Genomic DNA, 19,888 nt, shown 5'->3' with positions numbered 1-19,888 from the left:
GTAGGGTTTCACTCTAGGTCAGACTGACCTGGAATTCACTATGTAGTCTCAGGGTGGCCTCAAACTCATGGCAATCCTCCTACCTCTGCCCCCCGAGTGCTGGGATTAAAGGCATGTGCCATCATGCCTGGCTAGAACAATCTTATATGAAAGCTATAGAACAATGATCTTTTCTGCTGTTTCCTGCTTCATATTCTTTGTAGTCTTCACTATTATAGCCCTGGGCCTCATCATATACACTGTCATCATAGTGAACATAGGTGGGGTAATGATATAAATCCTTTCTATTGTTGACGTATGTGGGGAAATGCTAACTTGAATCATAGCAAGTGGCTGAGCAAAATTTTCTCTTTTCTTTCTTTCAGACTGACTGGCCTGAAGGTTACCAGCTATCAAGTTCTATGAACTTCCACTGGCCACAGTGCATACCCACTAACTTAAAGACCCTGATTCCAAATGCTAGTAGGGAAGCAGTTCAGCTCCTGAGAGACATGCTTCAGTGGGATCCCAAGAAACGACCAACAGCTAGTCAGGTTTGCCTCCAGTTTTTTCTCTTTAATACATTTCTTATGAAGTCTGTTCCTAACTGAATAATTTATATAAATCATGCAGGAAATCCTTTAGATTCATGAATAAAAATAGTATTGATTGCCACTAGTGTTATATTCTTAAAATATAAGAATTTTAAGTAATTTGAAATTTATTATATATAATTAAAGTGATTAAGTTAAGCAGCATATTTGCTTTGGGTATTAGCATATAGTTCATATGGTATAATACAACATGTGGCATATTACATGCAATCTGGAAATCAAAATAAATACCAACCTTTGGAGATGTTTTCCAATATATACTCTGAGTTAGGATTATGTTACCATTCATTGATGTGCTAGTGCAGGTTATTCAAAAGTAACTTTTACCTAAAAAGTCCATCTCACTCTTTTTTATTTGTTTTCTTTTTGGTTTTTCAAGGTAGGGTCTCACTCTAGCTCAGGCTGACCTGGAATTCAGTATGGACTGTCAGGGTGGCCTTGAGCTCATGGCGATTCTCGACCTCTGTGTCCTGGGATTAAAGGCATGCGCCGCCACGCCCTGCTCTATCTCACTCATTTTATGCATGACATGGACAGAATGTAGACAAGACAGTCAGGCAAATAACTACTGCTAACATTTTAAGCACTTTATACTTTGCATATGCCTTAGTATATTTTATGTGCTTCAACCTGATGAAGGCAAAAGTCTCAAAAGTGAGTAGTTTTTCCTCATCAGTACAGATAGTGCAGCCACCTATAATGGATCATGCAGGTGGTAGTCTTTTAAATGGCTTCATACCTTTTGTTTTCTTAGCCACCCTCCCCTGGATCACTTTGCTTGAAATTATGAAATTCTTCCCAAAGAAGTGAGGGGATGCTGTGGGTTTTTACCATTCATCTGCCTCCTGCAAGCCTCATTGTGATTAGTTATGTTTGGACCCTTGACAGCTTGTCTCATGAACCATTACATTGTTCAGGAGATCAAATAATAACAGACTCTCACCAGATATTTGTCTAGCAGAAGTGGCAGAGCTAGGTAAAGAAGGTGCCAGGATGATATTAGAATGTGTGGTGGCAGGACAGGTGACAGCTGAGGAGTCATTAAGGAGTATAGAAAAGCTCAAGGACTTCAAGAAGAAAGAGCCACAATCTGAGTCCACAAGCTGGCCCAAGATGGTTGAAAAGTTCAGAAATGTGCTTCTGATGGTGGTGAAAGTCACAAATGGCTTTAGGGCAAACAGGGAATTTTTCTGATGAACTTCTTTTTTAAAGGATACATGTAAGAGATGAAACAAAAAAAATAAAACAATAAATCTTCTTTAGATTTAGAAACTAAGGGGTGTTGAGTGCTTTGAAGAACAGTGTCAGAAAAGCTAAAAATGGGCCAAGTTAGATCCATTTGTAAAAATGCCAAGGACTATAGAGAAGGCTGTCATGTTAGAGACCAGAGTCTAGGAGTTTTTCCAGACTGTCCACATAGTTTGCTTCTGAGTCTATACTTGTATAAAATAATCATAGGTATTTATAACTACACACCAGACTCACTAGGAAATAGTGTTATTTTCACTGATTTCTATTTTGAGCTTTAAGAGAATATAAAGTATCTAAAAAGAATTACACATCCCAGAGCTTTGTGAATTATACGTTCCTTGATTATTTAAAAAAGAAAACAAAACTCGACTATCCATCTAACTGGCAATGAAACTTCATCTTTTTGGGGAAGCTTCAGTCATATTCTCTTACCCTCTTGGTTTTCTTGGGTAAAAGCATATGTACCTGCTTATTTGCTACTTGGTTTTCTTAGTCCTCCAAGATCATTGTATTTGACTCTTTCAGACTTACATTATATTTTTCTCTTTCAATAGAAAGACTGAGCAAATAAATTTAGGCAGGTGACAGGTCATATTTAAGACACCCAGCAAGTAAGCTAAGCCAGAATACTTTTGGAAAGTTATAGCAATATTACTAGCTGCCTAGCTGCTTTTGCTTTTTGTTTGTTTGTTTTGTTTTCAAGACAGGATCTCAAATAGTCCAGGCTGGCCTTGAACTTCTGATCCTCTTGCCTCCACCTCTTCAAGTGGTGGTATTACAGGTGTATACCATCATGCCCAACTTCTTACTATTATGGTATTTAGTGTATTAGTTACTTTACTCATTGTTGTGATCAAATGAAAACCTGATAAGAAGCACTTACTTAAGGAAGAAGTAAAGGGTTTATTTTAGCTTCAAGTTTTGAGAAGAAACATTCAATCATCATGGGTAAGGCACGGTAGCAGGAGAATGAAGCAGAGCTGGTCACATTGTATCTAGACTCAGTAAGTGAGGTTAGGCTATACAGAAAGATGTCCTTGAAAAGACAGTCCCTGCTCACATTGAGGCCTATCTTTCAGCAAGTCTATACATGTACTCCTAAAGGTTCTATAGCATTCCCAACTTCAACATCTGGAGACCAAGTACTCAAACACATGATCCTGTGGAGGACATTTCACATTCAAATCACAACACTTAAATATGGTAAAGCAGAAGGAAGGTTATTGGTACAAGATGCTAGCTTATAGTCAGTTGTGGGCCAAGAACCTTTGGCAAACTAGTCAAATAAATGCTATAGTCCAATAATCATGATGGTATTTCTGCCTTAGCTAGTGGTTTCTTCTAATGCCTCATTGGTCATTCCAGGCACTTCGATATCCTTACTTCCAGATTGGACACCCCCTGGGCAACACCATAAAGAACCTTCAGGATTCAGGAAAAACACAGAAAGATGTCCTAGAAAAGACAGCCCCTCCTCATATTAAGCCAACCCCTCCTGTCCATCCCCCAACCAAGCCATACATGCGGATCTCTACACGACCACACCAAGTTATCCAGCCCCCTCAGCATCTTGTATACCCCTGCAAAACCGAGGCCTCCCAGGCAGATCAACTGAACCATCTTCAGGAGGACAAGCCAAGCCCACTGCTCTTCCCATCCCTCCACAAAAATCCACAGTCGGTGAGCAGTGAGGGTTTACCAGGAAACTGTCTGATTTACTCCTCTTCCAACTAACCGCAAGTAGTGTATGAAATAGTCTATTTTCACTCCATAAAGTTATAATACTTTTACGTTTGCAGTAGCACAGCATTGTGAAGACCCTTGGTTCAAGGTGTCAGTTCAGGTTCTGGCTTCTCCTGTTAATGGTATCACTCCTGGGAGCACCTGTGGAGTAGTGGTACAAGCTGGATTCCATAGCACATTGCTAGGATCTCACTTCACAGCTCTGCTTTTCAATAGCTTGATGACACTGAGGAAGTTACCTGGCTTCTCTGCTCTTCACTATCTCACCTGTTAAATAGAGACAATGGTAGTATGTGTCTGATTTAATTTCTTAAGGACTAAGAATTTAAAATTAAAATTCAGTTATTAGGTGTGGTAGTTTGAATATGATAGCTTGACTGTATGACCCCACAGACTCAGTCATCTTTGATTAAACATCCTACTCCAGCTCTAAGGTGTGTTTGGAAATGGACCTTCAGTCCAGTCCTATGTGTACAAAGCAGTTTGAGCTCTAGCTGTTCATGTCTGCTTGTGTTTTGTGATGTTGGCTGTGAATGATGTCTCTGTGCTGGGATCTATGAATGGGAGCTATGGTGTTCCCCTGGATTCCAGAAGCTGAAATAAACCCTCTTCCTTCCATTAGCTGTGTCTAGTTGAATGTTTGTCCCAGCAATGAGAAGCTAATTACAATATTAAGCATTATTATTATTCCTACAGAGTTTGTTTCTTCTGTACAAGGAAGATTATGATGTCTTACCCTCTAGACTGAGTTGTTTATAAGGATATTTGGAAAATCATAAGGAGCTGTTATCATACTGATATTTGTAAATTATTATTCATATTACTGATATGACTTGATGTTGCTGAATCTGAGCTATTAATTAAGCCAATCATCTTTCTTTTCTTGAGCTAGCTTTCAAAAGAGCACAACATATATTAGAGTCTGTAGAATGATAACCTGGAAAGAGATTGTAGTCATCACTTGCTTTGTAATGCTTTTAAGTGTCTGACTCTCAAACCTTTATGCAAAAGAGGTGCTTGTTCTATCAACTGATATTCACCAGAACCCCACCCAGACCAATAGGGATGCCCTCAGAGGTTGCTAGTATCTCTTGGCACTTATCCCTACCCACAAGTTGAAAATGTTCTGCTGTTGCTAATTCTATAAGTCAGAGATAGTTCCTAGGCCTCCTGAGAAGCCAAGGAAGTCATTCTTTGCATTGTTTTCTTTATTAAGCAGGTAACTAACACTTGTCGGATTCAATAAACATATTAGCTTTCAGAGATGAAGCCCAAGTGAGAGTCTAGCCTCTTCATAACATATAAGAAGAATCTGAACTTCTCTTATATCTTTATTTCTTAGTGTACATAGTAGATCACAAAATTTGTGGTCAGTGAAGGATGGATGAGACAGGTCAGGACTGTTTCTACAGTTGACCTTTCAACTAAGCAGTGCACAATATGAATGTTGTACCCCAGGATCCTTCTTTCTGTAATCAAGGAATTCAGAATCAAAATTGTTGATAGAAGGGCTGGGAGGATATGGCTCAGTGGTATAGCATTTGTGTAGTATGTGCAAAGTGCGAAATTTGATCCCTAGTATGAAAGGAAGGGAGGGAGGAACGAAGGAGAGAGGGAAGGAAGGAAAAAAGGAAGGAAGGAAAGGAAAGCTGGTTACTGATAGATGGACTCTATTAAAGCCACATGTTGCTTTCTTTTCTCATCTATTTTTATACACAGAAAATCTTAGCTGGCCTGGAACACAAAAATGGTGAGATCAAGCCAAAGAGTAGGAGAAGGTGGGGTCTTATTTCCAGGTCAACGAAGGATTCCAATGATTGGGCTGACTTGGATGACTTTGATTTCAGTCCATCTCTCACCAGCATTGATGTGAAAGACCAAAAGAGACAGAGTGACGATCCTCTCAGCAGGCAAGTGTGCTGTGCATATGGTCAAACAGACTGAGATTAGAGGTTATGGATCATTTGTACCTATTGAATGTCACCCTCATTCTGCCTCCTGACTTAAGTTGCATTCTCTTGATTCAGATTTGCAAGTGTTTTGGACCTGAAGCCATCTGAGCCCATGGGAACAGAAAATAGTGGCCCCACCCAGACTTCATACCAAAGGCGAGACACACCAACCTTGAGATCTGCAGCCAAGCAGCACTACTTGAATCACTGTCGATATTTACCTGGTAACAGAAAGGGCCTGTCTGTGCTTTGATTGCTGATAAGAAATCTTGTCCCAAGAATCATGTATTCACCAACATTCTGTTTTTGAAGACAAGTGCTTCCAAATTGGCTCCTGTACTCTACTGAACACACAGATGTAGTTAACACTATGTCACTGTTCCAATTAAAACCCTTCACATGCTTTTACATTGCTTATAAAATGAAATCCAAATTTTTTACAAGGGCCAAAAGATGCTTCATACTACATACTATATCACCTCCTTAATTTCCTCCTTATGGTAACACTGGCCTGTGAATTGATGGGGACCTCATAGAATATTTGGACCTTGCATTTTTATCAAGATGAGAAATTTGGTTTACAAGACTGAATCAAGCCTGAGGAATTAATTGGCAAGAAGTAGACAGTACATCTGAAGCCTCACTATCAGACAAAGCTTAGGAGAAATTGTAGTCAGGAAACTAGGGCAGAAGTTTCATTACACCTCTGGGCAGCATGCAGAGACTAGATACTAACACTGAAGTTTGGGAAGGGACAATCATCTCTACAGATTCTTCATATTTCAAGCTTACAACATTACCCAATAATCCATTCACAAATTGATTAAACCACTTAATATGTATCATATACCTACTGTGTACTAAGAACTGGGAATCTAATGATTTGCATATGATGAGCAAATTAGCCAAACAAACCCCCGGAGTTGTTTGACTCCAGAGAACTCATATATCATAGCCTCATAGTGGCACCAGGCAATAGCAGTGCAGTCAAAACCTTAAGATGCACAGATGATCCTAGGGGTGGGGTTTTAGCACATAAACAAGTAGTCATTACCAATGGCCAGGAAAACCTCTAAGTAAATGATTCTTGGAGAAAAAAACCAAGTGTGCAGAAACCCAAGGAGGAGCACACCAGACAGAAGAGACAGCAGGCACAAAGGCTCAAGGCAGGAAAGCCTATAGGAGAAGCATCCCAGTGGTCCATGTGCCCATAGCATAGAAAAGAGGATACATTGGAGTATGTCGCATGAAGCATCTTCCATGGGACCTTATAAGAGATTTGGGTTTCACTTCTTGAGATATGGGAAGTAATTGGAGGGTCTTAATTGGAAGACATAGATTTATCTACATGTGTGCAATGAGTAGGTGGGAGGCCAGAAAGCTATACCTGTCATTCAGGTGAGAGGAGAGTAGCCCAGTTTGGAAGTGAAATCAGGAAGAAAGGGGATAAGTTAGCACAACAAACCATTCAGTGCATGGAATTCTTCTCTGGGTGGTTGGGAATATGGCAAATCCTGGCAGACTATAGGGACTGGCATTATGGGTCATCAGTGATGGGCCTGACATTCCCCAGGATGACTTGGAAGAGGAGCACTACAGTGAACAGGCCTAAAGGAGCATGTAGAGGAATGTGATCTTTCAGTTCTGAAAACTCCTTGCAGTATCTGACATCAGTGAGGATGTGCAGCAGTGTATAGGAACAGTGGTTGTCTTGAGGTTGGTGTCCAGGCATCTGTGTTCCAGGTGGCCTTATATATAAAGAGTTGATGGGGCCAGATGTGGTGGTACACGCCTTTAATCCCAGCACCCTGGGAGGCAGAGGTAGAATCACAGGAATTCAAGGCCATCCTAAGACCACATAGTGAATTGCAAGTCAGCCTGAGCTACAGTGAGACCCTACCTTGCAAAACCAAAAGAAGAAAGAGAGTTGATGGGTGTTGCCACAGATTGAAGTCATTGTTATATAGTGACAAGGACAGTCTGAGATCAAGTAACAAGGTAGTTCCTTACAGGACAGACACAGAAAGAGAACAAAGGGCTGAAGAGCTGGAAGGTAGAGTGGACATGGAGGATGGAAGGAACCTGAATCAGTGTATTCAGGTATTCTGGGAAGAGGAAGGATTAAAATATCTAGGAGTACCAAAGCCCAGGAGGATAGCAGAAGATCAAGATAATGGCATAAGAAACCTCTTTTAGGCTTCTCACAAATGAGACCACGTACTCCACTCAAAGATGGCATTTTTCCTTTGCTGTCTGACAGATGATATCACAGTTTCCACTTTGATTTTACCTTATAGGAATGTTCCATGTTATTTTAGTTTTTGAAATTTGTACACGATTCATTCTGCATTTTACGTAAGCAATTGTGTATAATTAAGTCATATAACAAGATGTTATGGGTTACATATTAATATGTTCATTAACTCACAGTTACTCATTTTCTGTTGTTTTTATGGCAAGAGTAGCTAAATATACTAATGTAGTACAAATTCCATACGTAGTGCCAATTTTGGTTACCAATGGCCTCATGTTGTACAAGATTTTTAGATTAGTTCATACTAATATAGGCTGCTCTGTATTGTCTACCTTGGGTTGCTTCCCAGTTTTTCTCCATATCCCTACCCCTGGTAGCTAGTTTTTTGTTTTTTGTTTTTTTTTTTTTAAATCAAGGTCTCACTCGAACCCAGGCTTGCCTGGAACTCACAATAATCCCTCTACCTCAGCCTCCCAAGTGCTGGATTAAAGATATGTACCACCACAGCCAACTCATTGGGTTGTTTTTAATCATCTCTGTATATTTTTTGTTGTTTTAGATTCCATATGCAAATGAAAACATACAGTATTTTTATTTCTGGTCTGGTTTGTTCCAGTTGGCATGTTGTGGCACATGGCAAGATCTTGGTTTGTTTTTTTTTCTCAATTTTATTAAACATTTTCCATGATTATAAAAAATATCCCATGGTAATACCCTCCCTCCCCCCCCCTTTTCCCCTTTGAAATTTCGTTCTCCATCACATCCACACCACATCTCAGTTTTGGTTTTTATAGGACTGCATAATATTCCATTGTATATACCACAGCTTCTGTCCACTTGTCTATCACACAGTGAACCTTAAGATCATGTTTTCTTCATTAGGAATAAATATAAGAAATGGTGTACTCCCAAATCCAGGCAAGGACTTCATTCCATCTAATCCATGGTCCAGTTCTGGTTTGTCTGGAAAATCTTCAGGGACAGTATCAGTGATCAGCAAAATACATTCAGGCAAGTATAGCTCCTCAGTGACAAAAGGCAGATTTTTGGGGAAGGATAGATGGGCAGAATATGGAAGGAAGCCTTTCTGGTACATGGACACAGGCCTCTCTGCTAGCCCTGCATGTTGCTCTCTGTCTGGGTAGCAGCCCCTGGGGCTCAGCCAGATGCCATAGGGTTCTGTCCTCAAAAGAGCTGGGGAGGGCTGGAGAGATGGCTTAGCGGTTAAGCGCTTGCCTGTGAAGCCTAAGGACCCCGGTTCAAGGCTCGATTCTCCAGGACCCAGGTTAGCCAGATGCACAAAGGGGCACACGCATCTGGAGTTCGTTCGCAGTGGCTGGAGGCCCTGGCACGCCCATTCTCATTCTCTCTCTCTCTCTCTCTGCCTCCTTCTGTCTCTGTCATTCTCAAATAAATAAATTAAAATGAACAAAAAAAATTAAAAAAAAAAAAAAAAAGAGCTGGGGAGTAGAGCAGAGTTCCCTGGCTCAAAAGAAAAACAAGCAACTTCACAGTGACCAGTTCTGACCTGTAAGGCCCTGATACGCTGTGGTCATCAGTTCCAAAGATTGGTGCTGGGCTTACCTCCATTTCCTCAGACCAACGAACCTATCAGGGTTTAAGAATCTCTTCTGCTTGGAAGGTACACAGATTATAAAGCTCTTCTTTTTTTAATAAATACATCCACCTTGCTAATTAGCCGTATCCCCAGTAGACCTGATTTCCCTATCTCGGTTCCCAGACACAAGCTCTTGCTCTGTGCTGCTTCCCCTTCTATGACCTCGTGTAAACATCCAGCCTTCCCTTCACCTTGCATTAGGTTTCATTTGTTAAGAAATATAATGCCCATGTACCCATCATGCAACATAAAATGTCAAACTTTGTAAATACGCTTGAAACCCAATGTCTAGGCTGTTTCTGCCTAACTCCACCTCAGGCCTGATTTGGATGCCTACTGTTCCCATACATTTCAAAAATATGTGTAAAATTCAGTGTAGCTTTGTATAGTTTGAAATTTATGTGACTATGATCTTGGATCACCACTTCTGTTAATTTTAATGCCTATGTGATAGCTATATCTCAGATTACATAGGTACAATATATATGGCTCTATAATGCCATGACTTATTATTTATATCATAAATTTTATCTATAATGAGTCTTGCTCTAGCCCAGGTGGATCTGGAATTCACTATGTAGTCTCAGTGTGGACTTGAACTCTCAGCGATCCTCCTACTTCTACCACCTGAGTAAAGGCATGTGCCATCATGCCTGCCTGAAAGGATTTTTGTTTTGTTTTGTTTTTGGTTTTTGTTTTTTTGAGGTAGGGTGTCACTGAAGCCCAGGATGACCCTTGGAAGTCACTTTGTAGACCCAGGCTGGTCTCAAACTCACAACAATCCTTTTACCTCTGCCTCTCAAGTGCTGGGATTAAAAGTATGCACCACCATGTCCAACTTTATAACTTTTGCTATTGGAAATAGTGCAACAGTGAACATTACTACATCTTTGCTGCCATGCACATAGGCATGGGTTTTCTCTGGTAGAATCAGCACTTTAGGTTAAAGAGTGTACTCATTTTTGGTTTACAGATGTCACCAAATTGCTGTTCATCAGGGTGTGAGGGTTGCAGTACATCTTTGTTGACACCCGGTACTCCAAGCTAGAATAGGTCCTAATGTGATGGGTGTGAAGTAATATCTTATTGTGGTGTGAACTTGCATGTCTTATTTTTTAATATTTTATTAATATTTATTAATTTATTAATAATAAATTTTATTAATATTTTATTTATTTATTTATTTACTTATTTGACAGAGAAAGAAAGAGAGAGAGAGAAAATGGGCACACCAGGGCTTCCAATCACTGCCAATGAACTCCAGACGCATGCACCCCCTTGTGCATCTTCTAACATGGGTCCTGGGGAATCAAACCTGGGTCCTTTTGGCTTTGCAGGCAAATGTCTTAACCACTAAGCCATCCTTCTAGCCCTGCATGTCTTATGAATAATGAGGTCCATTTTCTTTTTGTGTATTTATTGATGGTGTGTTTTGGTCTCTTTTATGATTTGACCTATTTATTCAAATTCTCTAATTTTTTTAAAAAAATTATTTATTTAAGAGAGACAGAGAGTTAATGTAGGCATACCAGGTCCTCCTGCCATGCAAACTCTAGCCACATCTGCCACTTTGTGCATCTGGCTTTACATGGGTAGTAGGGGATTGAACCTGGGCCACCAGGCTTTGCAAGCAAGTGCTTTCATCTGCTGGGAACCATCTCCCAGCCCCCTTTCCCACTTTTTTTTCATAACTCTATATAATGCATTTGACCAACAAAATTCCCTACACATGCATTCCAGAACATTTTCCAACTGTCCTAATCAATTATTGAGCACCTTCTTTACTATAAAAACAGAGCAACTCCACCATTAATTATTATTTCCTCAGGGATGGAACTTTCATTTGTATGGTATCCATTAATGTCATTCCTTGTGTTCTTTGAAGCCTTGGTAATAAGCATTATAGATAATCTTTCATCTTTCAATGCTAATTACCTACTATTTACAAGTTATACCAAAAACTTCCCAGAATACAGAGGTGAGTAGCATACAGTCCCTGCTTTTGACACATTTTCAAATAGAAATGACAAATAAGCTGAGCTTTGTGTCCCAGCACTTGGGTGATTGAGACAAGAGGGCTGCAAGCAGTAAACAAGTAAGGCTGTGTGGTGAGACCATGTCTCAAAGAAGAAAGAGAAATGGAGGCAAAGGAAGGAAGGAAGACCTAAACAGTTAATGTTTCTATTCATACTCTTATGAATGTCTTTCTGATTACCAACAAAAATATTTACTGTATAACTATTTACAACAGCCAAATAAGATAACATGTATGTTTACAACTAAGAGAACAATTAAGTGAAATATTCAGCCATATTGCAGACTGTATTTTACTAACCTAAAAAGGGACTCTATATTATAGAGTGGAAAAGTAAATTTAAGAACAAGCTTACTGAACCTGGTGGCACACACCTTTAATCCCAGCACGGTAGAGATAAGAGGATCACTGTGAGTTTGAGGCCAGCCTAAGACTACATAGTGAATTCCAGGTCAGCCTGGGCTACAGTGAGACCCTACCTCAAAAAAAAAAAAAAAAAAAAAAAAAGCCAGGTGTGGTAGCGCACACCTTCACACCTTTCATCCCAGCACTTGGGAGGCAGAGGTAGGAGGATCACCATGAGTTTGAGGCCACCCTGAGACTACATAGAGAATTCCAGGTCAGCCTCAGCTAGAGTGAGACCCTAGCTCAAAAATAAATAAATAAAAATAAAAGAATAAGCTAAAACTAATTTTAGGAAAAATAAATAAAACTATCTTCTTGGTTTAGCATATGATGCTCTGCCTTGTTGCTGTCTGTGAAACCACACTGTCTTTGCTCTCCTTGTCTTTCTGATATTGTGGTATGGGGGAATGCTATACCCAGAATTCACTGTTTTCATCATGATTTCTTTTCTCCTAAAAGCAAAACTGTAATTATTATTGGTGTGCACTGCTATCCTTTAACTCTGTTGGTGTCATGGGAACTTGTCTTTTTAGTAATCAGCTTTTGCCTTTCTAAAACAGTTGGTTCCAGCTCTACAAGTTCTAGTGGATTGACTGGGAACTATATCCCTTCATTTCTGAAAAAAGAAATTGGGTCAGTTATGCAACGGGTACACCTAGCACCCATTCCAGACCCTTCCCCTGGTAAGTTCTCATTTGAATTATTTATGAGTTAATTCAGTATTCATTTAACAATTGCATTGTGGCAGGAAGGGTAGGTGTAGATGGAATGGTACAGGCCAAACTTGCCCTTAATGAATTTAAACTCTGCAGACAGTAAGATGGATAAGTATAAATATATGCTAAGTCTATGCTCATAGAGCCTAAGGGAAAAAGAAAGCAGGGATGAAGAGATGACTTAATTGGTTAAGTGCTCGCTTGCAAGCCTGATAGCCCAGGTTCTAATTCCCATTATCCACATAAAGCACAAGCATATTCTCTTTTCTCTCTCTCTTTCTTCCTGCTTGCAAATAATAATAAATTTAAAAAGGAGAAAAGAAGGGAGAGGGAGGGAAGGAAGGAGAGAGAAAGAGATAGGGAAAGCAAGCAGAGCCAGGCATGGCACACTCCTTTAATCCCAGCACTTGGGAGGCAGAGGTAGGATGATCACTGTAAGTTCCAAGGGCTGGGAAGATATATGGCTTAGCCATTAAAAGCATCTGCTTGGGACTCCATACAACATCATCCCTCTAGACACAAAATGACCTGGATATCCATGGCCTCACAGTGCCTGACACCACCTGCATAAGACCATCATAAGAGGAGGAAAAGATCAAAAGTAAAAGAAGCCTAAGGACCCCGGTTCGAGGCTCGGTTCCCCAGGTCCCACGTTAGCCAGATGCACAAGGGGGCGCACGCGTCTGGAGTTCGTTTGCAGAGGCTGGAAGCCCTGGCGTGCCCATTCTCTCTCTCCCTCTATCTGTCTTTCTCTCTGTGTCTGTCGCTCTCAAATAAATAAATTTTTAAAAAATTTAAAAAAAAGAAAGTAAAAGAGAGACTGATTGAGATGGGGAGGGGGTATTATGGAGAGTGGAGTTTCAAAGGGGTAACTGGGGGAAGGGAGGGTATTACCATGGGGTATTTTTTATAATCATGGAAGTTGTTAATAAAAAGAATTTTTAAAAAGCACCTGCTTGTAAAGCCTGCCAGCCCAGGTTCAATTCCCAGTGCCCACATCAAACCAGTTGGATATTGTTTGGAGTGGCAAAAAATAACAAAACCCTAGCATGCCCGTGTGCATGTGTACATACACACACACACACACACATATAAATAAATAAATATATATATATATAAATAAATAGACAAAGTAGGAATTTGGGGGCTTGTATGTAGGGAAAGGTTGTAGTGAGAGCACAAGAGACAAAAAAGGTTCAGTGAAAAGGAGTCATTGAGTGATAATGAAAGGAGCTGAATGGACAAGCATATAGTGTGGTGAGTAGATAAGCATTCAGTGTGGTGAGTGGGCAGGCATTCAATATAGGTGAGGCTGTTCCAGGAATAGGGTTCTTGGTTTTGGGGCAGGACAGGCCTGGGCAAATTCAGAGTAGCAATGTGGCCAGAGAACAGGGTGGGCAAGAAAGGGAGCATAGCAAGAGGATGTCAAGGGTGATGAGAGGCCTGAGGGTACAAGTCCCTACAGCAGGCCCCATAAACATATTGTTGGCTCTGACCATCCTGTGAGCCTCTGGAGGGTTATACACAGACAGGGGCAACCTGACAGCCACTTTCATAGGCTCATTAAGCTGGGGAGGTTTTTTTTGGGGGGGGCGTTGTTTGGTTAGTTGATTGGTTAGTTTATCAAGGTAGGGTCTCACTCTAACCCAGGCTGACCTGGAATCTACTATATAGTCTCGAACTCACTGCCTCCCAAGTACTGGGATTAAAGACATTGTGCCACCACTCCTTGCTTATCAAGCTGTTTGCCATTAGAATAAGTGGGAGCAAGAGCCTTGTGGCAGTTACCCAGCTAGGAGAGGATGCTAGCTTCTCCAGGGTTGGAAGATGGTAAAAGTTTTCTTGATTCTGAGTATATATGGAATGTACAGCCAACAGGATTCTCTGACGTATTATAAGTGAGATAGTCAAGAATGCTACCTGTCTTATTCACAATTCCAGCTAGGGGAAGGAACTAGTATTGAAAGACATAATGGGGGGCTGGAGAGATGGCTTAGCGGTTAAGCACTTGCCTGTGAAGCCTACGGACCCTGGTTCGAGGCTCGGTTCCCCAGGACCCACGTTAGCCAGATGCACAAGGGGGTGCATGCGTCTGGAGTTCGTTTGCAGTGGCTGGAGGCCCTGGCACGCCCATTCTCTCTCTCTCTCCCTCTCTCTCTCCGTCTCTCTCTCTCTCTCTCTCTCTCTCTGCCCCTCTTTCTCTGTCTGTCTCTTTCAAATAAATAAATAAACATTTTTAAAAAAAAAGACATAATGGTCAATTCTGTCTATAACTGATGTTTAGGAAAAACACTTTTCACTGTTTTAAACGGTCAAACACTGATTTATGAGAGACAATATTAACCTAAGCAGTCACTTTACAAGTCATGTTGAGACTTGGGTTGAGGTGTTATATTCTGAGCACATATTATATTCATGAAAAACAAAAATATGGGAGAACCTTCTAAAAGAACCAGTATTTTAACTTTATAATATTGGGGACTTCAAAATAACAACAAAGGATGCTAAAAATATGTTACTTTTACTTTGGTCAAAATTTTTATGATCCAATTTCTTAAAATTTTGTATTTTCAGTCTTGGAATTAGGAATATCTGTATGGATATATACATAATTAAAACTGTAATTCTGAAATATTCAATAACTAAATTTGTTTTCCAGAAAACATCTAGTTTATTGTATGCAATTTACATATTACATTAATCTGGCAAATGTTCTAAAAACAGTGTTTAAACTATTTTAGCTTCTTTCCCTCTCCCTCAGGACCTAAAAAAAGTGATCTTATATTAATTGTATATAACCTCCTGTGAATTTTGCCTTATTAAACATTGTGCCTTATTTTATTAAATTGTTTTATTGGAATCCAATTCTGTATTTTGAAAAGTAGCATTTTATTTCTAAGCAAGCATTTACTTTTTTAAAAAAGTCTAAAATCTTTACAACACCTGTAATTGTTATGTCATTGTTTATCTGTTGAATTTATATAATATACAAATCTATAAATTTTAAAAAAAGAATGCCACCGGTATTATTAGCTATGGGCTTCACCTCACCTGAGACTGAGACAAAGATGCAAATGCTCCTCTTGAATATGAAATGTTTGTCACTAGTCCCATATCACTCAGGTGTACCTTTTTCTTCCATTGTAGGCTATTCCTCTCTCAAGGCCATGAGACCTCATCCCGGGCGACCTTTCTTCCATACCCAGCCTAGAAGCACTCCTGGGTTGATACCACAGCCTTCAGCCACCCAGCCAGTGCATGGGAGGACAGACTGGTCTTCCAAATATCTGTCCCGGCGGTGACTGTTTTGGCCATCAGTGACAGGACACTTTACCTCAGCCAACTGGTGTTCCATCTTCAAAACCATGTGGACAATGTCAAAACACTTTATAGTTGCTCTTCTGAACTAAGACATTTCAATATTCTTTTTAAAATTTTTTAAATATTATTTGAATGCAATACCCTCTTTTGTATAAATTATTTTATGCTAAAACTGGGCCTCATTATTTTATTAAATAACAGCATTTTGTATAAATCAATTATGTTTTAGCATTTTATACAGTAAGCTTTGTAGTGAATTTTTTAAAGATTGAGTTTTTCTTTGTAATTTTATACTGATTTTGAAAATGTAATAATATTAACACTATTGCAGCAGGAGTGTGTTGTAAAGCTGGTAATGAAGGGTTGTTGACTCAGCATGTGCAAACAACATGAAGCTGTTCCATTTCAAATGCAGCTCATTAGGTACTTCAGGCTTTCTTAAACCAGCCTTAGGGAAGTAATCTGCTGCTTTTCTTAACAGGTATTGGAGGGTTTTGTTTTGTTTTTGTTGTTTATTTTTCTGTTTTGGTTTGTTTTATTTTTAGACAGAATCTCATGTAGCCGAAGGCTGGTCTTGAACTCTATATAGCTGAAGATGACGCTGAACTGCTAATTCTCCTGCCTCCATGTCCCAAGTACTAAGAAGACAGGCATGTGCCACCATGCCCAGTTATATGCAGTACTGGAGATGAATCCAGGGCTTTGTGCATGCTGGGCAAGCACTCTAGTAACTGAGCTACATCCCTAGTCCTGATGTTTTTATTTTAATATTACTGTGATACTCTAAATCTGCAGTTCTGTAATTTATTTTGCTTTACTTCTTGTTCCTCAGAACAAAGAATGCTTCATAATTTTTAAAATATTATTTTATTAACATTTTTAATGTAATGTAGCTGCAGATATATAAAGGAAACCAAGCATAATCATACTAAGCTGTCACATCCTAGTCTTTTTTTTTAATGAAATTATATAAGTACCCATAAAAGGGAAGCTCTTTTATAACCAAAAATTTCTTAACACAATGGATTAAACTTATATCCCTCCAAGATGAAGGACCAAAAAGCCAAATTTCAAAACAACAGAATATAATTAGTAATACCTGAAATGGAATGTCATTTCAGCTCTCCAGACCTGGCCAGGAGCAGCTCATGAATAATCTGCCTTAGCCAAATTCTCAGGACAATTTGGGGAGCAAAAAAGATGTAGGAAAGGATTCTCACTTACACAGGAAGTCACAATTTTCATGACATTACTGTCCATGGTGTGCCACATCTGAAATACTAGCTTCATATGGGTTCTTTCATGAGTGAGGACCCTCCTGGGACCAAAAGCTAGAGAGAAGACAGATCCTCTCTCCATCCCTAATGGGCACATCTGACCCCACTCATGGTTACCTTAAAAGCAAAAGGGACAGTTATCCACCAATGAGTGTAATAATAATCTCAATAGTGTACTGATTCACATTCTCCAGGTCTCCAACTACTCTGTTAGCTCTAGGTTCCAGGATACAACTCAGCAAACCATCTGAAATTCTCATTTTTGTAGGTTGAGTGGTAAGTTAAGGTGAATACAGATAGCTTTCATAAGGTTCAACCTAATAAGTTGGTAAATATTGCTTTGGTGTAGTAGTAATGTTTTGTAAACTCAACAAATTATCATGACTTCCAAAGGGTTCTAACCTTTTCCAAAACAAGGAGTAATTTATGCTTTGGAGAATCTGACTCAAAAATATACTTAACCAAAAAAAGTATATATGTATTTAACCAAGCACTATGCTTCTGAGGGGTGTAAGAAAAGCACATAATGGGTGTGGACTTGATAGGTAATGTTTCCTGTTAACAAACAGGTGGTAAAGCTTCAGAAAATGTTTATCCAACCATAACTTAAATCAAATTCATTTCTGCATTATATTTTGAACTTAGTATCTAAACCAACAAAACATGGATTTTCAGAGATTAATCCTTTACTATGAAGTTAATATTTATTTTCTCTGTCAATATTATATATAAAAGCAAATTAATCTGAAGCCTTGCCCGGCTTCCTGGAAAGGTAGCTTTAACTTGTAAATACCATCATTATCCTTCTCTGCACTCTAGCTTGGTTAACTACACTGAGTACATTCTTTTTTTAATTGAAAAACCTAGTTAGCTGGTTATTACACTTTATAAGATTATTCTTCTGGTACTTTCACAGGACCTCCCTTCAATGTCAGACAGAACTTCATTTTCTCCTCCTTTTAACCTTCCCTCTGTCTCCTAACAAACAACTTCCCTTCAGAACTTTATTCACATGAAAGTCAAGAAACTCATATGCAGTTTAAAAATGATTGAAAAAGTCAAGTTCTGAAGAACTAGAAAATCCTTTAAAGTACTCTTTCCCTCATTAAAAAGGGTAAAGGAGAAATTGTGCATACAAGCTAGCATAGAAGGATCATGACCCATTTATTAAGTGATAATAACCTGTGCATACATTCTGTTTTAATATTTTTATTTTTTATTGGCATTATAGTTACGGATAGGTATAGTTTAACCAATCACTCTTGTCAGTGTCCTGCATTTGTATTCTGTACAGTAACTAAGAATATATGCACATCCACACTGCCAAGAGTGTTGGGCTAAACTACCCATCTAAAACTGTACCTCACTCACAATCAGAAAGCTTTCTGAGAACACAGAAAATGGTACTACTATGCCAAGGGGCACAGATATGCCTCACATAGAGCAAGCACAAAAGGGAAATTACATTTGAATTTGATTGTTCAGTTTATGATAAAATCCCATCAAGCCATCACCAAGGCTGAGAATGATTGGATTTAAGTAGACCAAAAATTAATCTTCAAGCAATTTTTCACATGTAATACCTGCCTAAAAGACCACATACATCTAAAAAGTGTCACTTTGGAGTCGGGCATGGTGGCTCACACCTTTAATCCCAGCACTCGGAAGACAGAGGTAGGAGGATCTGTGAGTTTGAGACCACTCTGTGACTACATAGTGAATTCCAGGTCAGCCTGGGCTAGAGCAAGACCCTACCTCAGAAAAAAAAAAGTGTTACTTTGTCATCTAGAATCATAAAAACTTGAGTATAATGAAGACAAAGTAAGAGTTGTTTCATTTCTTAATTTTGAATATAGGTACTGTTGGAATCAACGGGTGCCATATATTCTTAGGAAGTCATATTTTCCTCCCACCAGTTCATTGTTGTGTGCCATTTAGGAGGAGGCTGTCAAGCTGTCTGCTTCAGCTCAGTATATGACCAAAAGTAATGTTTATAAAAATATTTGACATACTTATTGTTTTATATTATTTAAGCAGGCTATAGCAACATGTTTGTTTAACATATATGAATAGGAAATTTTTAGAATTATTTTTACAATTTCCAACCACATGTACTGTTTATATAATTTATTGTGATAATGGAAGTCATTAAGAAGACAAAAGTGGGGAAATGATATTAATTGGTTTCTTAAAGATACTGATAAGACTTTCATATGACCACAAAGTCTTGGGGTCTCAGATATCCCAGAAAAAAATATATAAAATAAGACATGGAGGACAGGAAACCATTGAAGTGAGGCCCTTCTGAAACAAATTGTTGTTTTTAACATGGTAGCATTATGTAAAGGGAACTTCTGTTCCAAATAAAGTTACAGTTTAAGAAAAGTCAATCTGAGTTATTTGTTTCCATATTCTTCACCAAAAGATACCTTCAGGGCTGGAGATAGAGCTCGGTGGTAGGAAAAAAATAATAAGCAATTCCTACTCTGTGATTTTGAGATAGGATCTCAACTATGTAACCCAAACTGGCCGGGAACCCCTGTTCCTGTCTCTGCTACTAGGATTACCAGTGAGAGCCACTATGTCCTGCTCACTAGTTTCTGTATATTTGGAACTTTGATATGTATAATTCTTCCCTAGTGAATTTATTTCCACTATGGGAACTGGGAGCATGAACTTAGAGCAGCAGGATGAATTATCTTCCTTTACTCACATTCAACAAG

At 39.1% G+C, this 19,888-nt stretch overlaps 1 protein-coding gene across 5 annotated transcripts in view; it reads left to right on the top strand.

The window, feature by feature from the left end:
- The window catches only part of Cilk1 (ciliogenesis associated kinase 1), a 99,670-nt gene extending 80,115 nt beyond the window's left edge, over positions 1–19,555 (top strand). For 3 of the 5 annotated variants that reach the window (XM_045160167.1, XM_004660497.2, XM_045160170.1), the window contains 7 exons: positions 366–533; positions 3,210–3,524; positions 5,307–5,497; positions 5,615–5,763; positions 8,676–8,804; positions 12,412–12,534; positions 15,715–19,555. In XM_045160167.1, the coding sequence (XP_045016102.1) occupies positions 366–533; positions 3,210–3,524; positions 5,307–5,497; positions 5,615–5,763; positions 8,676–8,804; positions 12,412–12,534; positions 15,715–15,869 (1,230 nt within the window). In that variant the 3' untranslated portion in view covers positions 15,870–19,555. The remainder of the gene's footprint in view (positions 1–365; positions 534–3,209; positions 3,525–5,306; positions 5,498–5,614; positions 5,764–8,675; positions 8,805–12,411; positions 12,535–15,714) is intronic. The other 2 variants (XM_045160168.1, XM_045160169.1) reach the window with 2 other exon arrangements.
- Positions 19,556–19,888: the final 333 nt, after the last annotated feature.

The sequence above is a fragment of the Jaculus jaculus genome, chromosome 10, assembly GCF_020740685.1.
Source record: "Jaculus jaculus isolate mJacJac1 chromosome 10, mJacJac1.mat.Y.cur, whole genome shotgun sequence".
Taxonomy (NCBI): Eukaryota; Metazoa; Chordata; class Mammalia; order Rodentia; family Dipodidae; genus Jaculus; species Jaculus jaculus.
Note: the sequence above shows the minus strand (reverse complement) of the source record. Positions and strands in the feature narration are given on the sequence as shown.